Source organism: Gossypium hirsutum, chromosome D03 (assembly GCF_007990345.1).
Source record: "Gossypium hirsutum isolate 1008001.06 chromosome D03, Gossypium_hirsutum_v2.1, whole genome shotgun sequence".
NCBI classification, from domain to species: Eukaryota; Viridiplantae; Streptophyta; class Magnoliopsida; order Malvales; family Malvaceae; genus Gossypium; species Gossypium hirsutum.
The window spans coordinates 46,320,657-46,326,965 of record NC_053439.1 but is presented as its reverse complement, the minus strand read 5'-3'; the positions used below and the strand labels follow the sequence as shown (position 1 = coordinate 46,326,965).

At 35.9% G+C, this 6,309-nt stretch overlaps 1 protein-coding gene across 1 annotated transcript; it reads right to left on the bottom strand.

Moving 5' to 3' along the window:
* Positions 1-735: 735 nt before the first annotated feature.
* On the bottom strand, positions 736-4,435 carry LOC107950323 (D-xylose-proton symporter-like 3, chloroplastic). Its single transcript, XM_016885141.2, has 14 exons — positions 4,074-4,435; positions 3,885-3,985; positions 3,553-3,631; positions 3,365-3,424; positions 3,203-3,269; positions 2,995-3,119; positions 2,803-2,904; positions 2,344-2,721; positions 2,147-2,194; positions 1,969-2,031; positions 1,784-1,864; positions 1,581-1,679; positions 1,148-1,285; positions 736-1,044 (listed from the first exon to the last, which is right to left on the bottom strand). Exons 1-14 carry the CDS (start codon positions 4,281-4,283, stop codon positions 910-912), a joined length of 1,686 nt encoding a protein of 561 aa, XP_016740630.2. The 5' UTR covers positions 4,284-4,435; the 3' UTR covers positions 736-909.
* Positions 4,436-6,309: the final 1,874 nt, after the last annotated feature.

The following is a 6,309-nucleotide window of genomic DNA, read 5'->3' as shown; positions in this document are numbered from 1 at the left end:
TCTATCTAGTTATTTTATTTAGATTATTAAATTTATATAAAAAAAATAAGCTATTAAAAATATTAAATCTTAATTGATTTAAATTTTTCATGCCCAAATTAAATTTTGGCTACAAGCATTTCAAGATTATTTGGAGGCTTTCTCATATGAGACATTGAAAGAGGTTTCAAAATATCTTAGTGAGAGGTTACGAAACTTGTCATAAGATAGTCGAAAACATTTGAAAAATAAAATGCTCCTTCGACCCTTTAATCTATAAGGCAAATGAAATTTTGGAAAATATAGTACTCCCTTTAGTTTACAAGGCAAATGAACTCCAGCCCAAAATAAAATGCTTTGCTACCCCAATCAATGAGACAAACAAAATACCTTCTAGTTCAAATGAGGGGTTTTTTCTTATCGGTTGAGGTCTAATCGATATAGCAAATATATGAAGTCTAGGGTATACCCAAACTTTACAAGATGCCCGAAGTGAAAACTGAAAACCAACCACCTTTTGTCAACTCCTCAAAATGGTTCCAACTCATAAACCACTTCACTATTTTCAACCATGTTTCCTGGAAAGAAAAAAAAATGCTATAAACAGCAACTCAGAGACATTAAACTCAGCGCTTGTTACAGTATCCTTTCAAAGAGTTGGTTATTCTTTCTTTTTTTCTTTCTGTAGGTATTAGGATGCCTGGTAGCTATGTAAAGAAGCAAAACCTCACTCATAATAATGGTGCAATGCAGGGAAAAGCCAAGTTGAATTTATTTATATAAGCTTTGGACCAACCGAAACAGTATCTACATGTACGTTGAGTGGTGACTAGAGTGTACAAGTATCTTAAAGGGTAGTCTTACAAATCCCACAGTAGAGCATACGGTCTTCACTGATATGTTGACGAACGGTAGGGATCTTGGAGCTTTTCACTTCAAGATCTTGGATTCAATCTCTTCTAAACTCAAACCTTTAGTCTCCGGGACGTAGAGGGCCACAAACAAAAGTGATATCAGAGCAATAACACCAAAAAGAAGGAAAAGATTTTCTGCCCCTAGCAGCTCCTGCAGAATCACAAGCAGTGAAGTGGAATTCAAAGCATGAAAAATGATATTAAAAGAAAAGCAACTTTGAAAGAAGTAGACTGTTTGAGTATTGAACTGATACCTTCAATGGTGAGAATGCGAAGGTGACTATAGCATTTGAACCAAAGTTAGTGAGAACTGCAAGACTAATCCCTTTCCCTCTTGTTCGCAGAGGGAAAATTTCAGACACCATCAGCCAACTGATAGGCCCAAAAGATATCTGCAGCACCATTTATAGGGTAAACTTGTCAGATTAACTCAATCTCAACAAGAAGGAAAGCATATGAACAAATATTAGCTCACTTCTCAATCTGATTTTTTTGTTAAAAAAAATTCCATGGTACTCTCTCTCTGATAGCCTATTGGGGTTTTTTTCCAGATTTCGATGTGTTGAAGATGTATGGTTCATTTAATATATATAAGACTTTAGGATTAAATGAAAACAAAAGAAAGATCTCTGGTCCTAGAAGGTCTCCCAGAAATACTATCAACAAGCAAACAAAAAAATTACTGGCCTGATAGCAACCGACATAGAGAAGTAGAGCAGCTACAGCAACATAAGGGAATTCTCCAAGAAATTTGTAATAAGCACAGAGCAGAAACAAGGAAAGAGCCTGCAGTGCAACGAGTTCATAAAGGCAAATAAGAACTTGCATAAAAACTAGGGCATCCAACGGCTGAAACAGTTAAACAGAACCCAGGGGTATAGGTTACATACAATCCCACCAACACCTCCAATCAGCAAAGGCCTTCTACCAAGATCATCAACTTTTGCAACAGCTATCCAAGTCATCAGTAACTACAGGAAGATATATACCAAACAGTACTTAATCAGCATTGGAAAGAAGATAACATAATAAACCGTGATTCAAAGGTTAAATATGAACAACTATGAAGAATTACCTTGAACAAACCTACAACAACAGAAAGGCGGGTAGCATCAGCAGCTGCAGAGAATCCAGCACTCTGGAGAAACAATTTTACAGATGCTATTATACAGTTCGCCTAATTTACATGACATGACATGATCCATTTCAAAAACACAAGAAAAAAGTGGGGAAAAAATTCAATTATCAATTACCTGTAGAATTGGACCAGCATAATACAGAACACTTGGTTGGCCAGTTATCTGTCATAATGAGGTTGTAAATAAATCCTTAAAACATAAAATTCTGCCTTCTTAGTATTCTCTCCTTTTATCATTATATTAGCAAAAAGAAACAGAATTGTTTACTAATAAATGAATAAACAGTAAGTTCAGCAAGGAGGAAGAGATACCTGTTGAAAAAGGACTAAACCTCCACCAATTATGAAGGCTTTCAAACTTGGTCCCTGAAATACCTCCAAGATATTTCCTTCAGATTCCTGTTCCATATAGGCAGACTTCACTGAGATTAGGGTATCTTCTATTTGTTTCTCAGATGCTGCATCACCCGGAGCCCGACCCCGAAGTTTGCTTAGGGCAAGGATGGCCTTCTCTTTGAGTTCTTGTAAAGACCCTTTACCTTGAACCGCTCTGAGAATTAACCAACGTGGTGATGGTGGGAGACTCCACATTCCTAGTCCCATCAATAATGCGACAGGGGCACTACACCCATACATGTATCGCCATCCCCCAACAGCATTAATTTGGAAGCTTCCCACAAAATACCCCAACTACAGATGAATCTATACTTCAGCGGAGCTTATTTACAAAGAAATAATGTGCATAGTAATACCGCATTTTAAAAACCTTACCAAAATTCCCAGAACTATAAATAGTTCCTTTAGAGATATTAGTGTACCACGTATCTGAGACGGGCAAGTTTCTGCTATGTAGAGCGGAGCCCCATGCATGGCCTGTCAAATAGCATCCAAGCAAGCTGTTACAAATAAGCGCGTCATAATAAATCTACAAGAAATATCAGCAATTGGTTTTGCGAAGCTCACTAATCCAATACCCAGGCCATAGAGTAGCCGTCCTACTAAGAGAACACTAAGGCCTGGAGCAAAAGCAGTCAGCACACCACCAAGCACATATAGTAAAGCAGCAATGAGGAGTTCCCTCCTCCTTCCTACATGCCGAAATAGAAATTATTTGTTAAGACAGATTCATATCTATAATCTCCAAGTATGATGAAGAAGTTGAATGAAGTACCTAGGGAATCTGCAATTGGATAGACAAGGAGGGAACCGAGAAGGGCCCCATAAAGAGAGCCACTGACCTGCACTCAAGATATCACATATTACAGAAAGAAAAAGAACTGCAAATGTCCTCAAATGATGCATCAATTTTCCAAGTATCACCAAGAAATCATACCACTAGACCCAGCTGAATAGCTGAGAGATTGAACCAAGTAGTTCCACTAAGCTCTGGTGACTAACATTATCAACATAAGACATTAAATACAATAATAATATTTTCCAGTATAGGTAATGCTAACCAGGCATTAAATGGCAAGTTAATTGGATAAGGCTACAAGAAAAACCGTTAATCTGTTGAAGCACCTGCAAAGAGATTGTAGCACCAGAGGTGGCACCAATGTCATAGCCAAATAATAACCCTCCCAGAGCTGGAAACAAAAATCTGATTGCAATAATCAAAATTAAGCCGTGTCACTAAATGAACACTAATTTAGAACCTTTGAGGAGACTTCATGGTAATATGGCCTACACTTCATTGTTCTCTCTTTAAAATTTCGATCATAAACAAATAATAAAATAAATACAGGCAATTCAAACCCAAAAAATAAAGGGGCAATAGAAAACTACCCAGTCAAGGAAAAGATCAAAGAAACACAGGAAAGAGGCAAAGAGCAGAAAACAAGATAAAAACGTACGGCAAAATCACTGAAGACCAAGAAAAAGGCTCTTGGTAAGCTGAGTCAGGTAAAAGTGACTCTGCTTCTTCCCCTGAAGAATAATCACTCTGGGCAGCAACCTAAAAAAAATAAAAATAAAAATAAAAACATTCCATGATTTCGAAACAACCCAGAGTTGAAAATACATCTTAATTGTCGATATCTTACATGGGATCCGGGTTTCTGCCTAGAAAACAGCGATGGGCTTGAAAAAATGTTGATCTTGGTGTAATCTTTGGATTGAGAGAAAAAGTGCTTCGGAGAAAGTCTTGGCTTTTTAATGAAGGAACATAAAGGGAGAGAGTAAGGTCTCTTTGGTTGGTGTGAGTGTGAGAGTTCAAAGTTCAACAGAGGCTGGATAGTGGCACTGCAAGCCATTGCAAGAGAAAAAAAAGAAAAAAATCTGACGGTTGGCAGGAAATTTTCCCGCTTTTATCTTCTTCCTGTTTTAGTGTTTTTTTTTTTTTTACGTTTCATTATTTGATTTTTATTTAATTTTCCATGTGAGTGGATGTGATCCTACATCCAATAATTGAACTTCACTTCAACGTTTGCTTTAAAATGAAAGTCAAATAGTGTGAATTTTGGGTAAATTTCACCATTAATCACTAAACTATAAGTAAGTTTTTGTTTTGGTCACTTAACAAAAAAATATTATAAATTAGTCACTAAACTATTCAAAAATTTTCATTTAAGTCACTGAGTTGTTAAGCTTTTTTCTAAAGTTCCACCAACTAGCTCCAAGTGATGATTCGATAATCAGTACGATAGATTAGTATCCATTGACGAATAGAAGAACATACATTATATCTAAGCCAATTTAACGGTCAGTGTCAGAGATTAGAGAAAAAAGTTGTTTAAAATTGGGTTCGTAGATTCGTAATGTCCAAAATTATTTCATGAAAAGAAATGAACTATAGAAGAGAAGGGGAAAGAGAACTTTCGATTGGTGCAGGTAATACGAACAGAAAAAGCCATATAGCATCAAGTTTAACAACCTGACTTAAATGAAAACTTTTGAATAGTTTAATGATCAAATTATAATTTGTTTAGTTAAGGACCAAAACGAAAATTTATCCATAATTTAGTGCCTAAAGGTGGAAATTACCCTTTTTTTTATGAATGAGCTTTAATTTACTCAAACTCGTTACAAAAAAGATGACGAGTTTACTATTAAAAAAGAAAAAAACAAAATAAGTAATAACTAGTTGAAAAAGGATGGCGAGGTTATAATGAGTAGAAAAAGAGAAGGAGAACAAGTGACAATAAGGACCAAACCTCAGCCATCAAGACTTAAATTAGGCTCATCTTGGTTCATTCGGTTGAATTTTTTAAAATTTTTATTAGTTTTTAATAATTTAGTTGGATTTCTAGTTTTTCATATTGCGTTGAAGTTTTCGAATTTGGTTTATGTTGATAAAACAATTTTTTGTTTCAAGGTGAAAAGCAAAGTGCATCTCACCTGGGAGCAGGAAAGAGATCCGATGAGAGGAGCCATTCTCATCAAAATAATATATATGAACTATATTGATAAACACCAAAAAGTGGAAATGTCGCCAATGGCACTTGAAAAGCTTGATCATAATAACCATGGTTTGGATTCAGGTTCTGAAGGAAGTGATAAGCACAGAACTAAGCATAAGGAGAAGAGAAAGCATAAAAGGTCTGAGAGGCGTGAAGTTACGTCAGATGACGATTCTAGTTATGATTCTGAAATTGAGGATAGGAAAGAAGCTAAGAGGAGGAAGGAAGAAAAAAGACTAAGAAAGGAGGAGAAGCGTAGATGTCGTGAGGAGTGACGTCGCAAAAGAGAAGAGTGGCGTGCGGAGAAGCTGAAAATGAAAGGGCAAGATGATGATGGTGAGGAGGAAGTCTCATCCAAGTTTTGATGAAGAGGCAGAGACTGAGCAGAAGAAGCTTGAAATTGAGCTAAGGAAAAGGGCACTTGAATCACTCAAAGCAAAGAAAGGCATCACTGGCTGAAGCTATTGTGTTTTGGACACTAATATGTTATTTCATTTTTGTTCTTGTTGAGCAGATATTTGTATTTTTAAAGTTTGATTGGACTTATTTTTCAAGTGCAGTCTTTATATTGATTATGGCTTAATGTAGTTTGTGTTTACTGCTGGCAGCTTGACTGGATAAATGAGGATTTCTTGAGCTTTTCTCTTTAGTACAACTTTATGCTGACGTTGCTGCTAGATTTCTAGTAATAACTGACCTAATTTGATTGATTTTTGCAGTTGACATATTGGTTTTTGACATGAGTTTGACTTATTCCTGTGGTTGAAGATTAAGCAGGTCTAAGTTCAAATAGTTTGTTTATTTAGATAAACATTATATTAAGGATTTGCTTGGGAAGGATGAGAAACTTATTAATTTAATGGTTAAGGTTCTTGGTAGG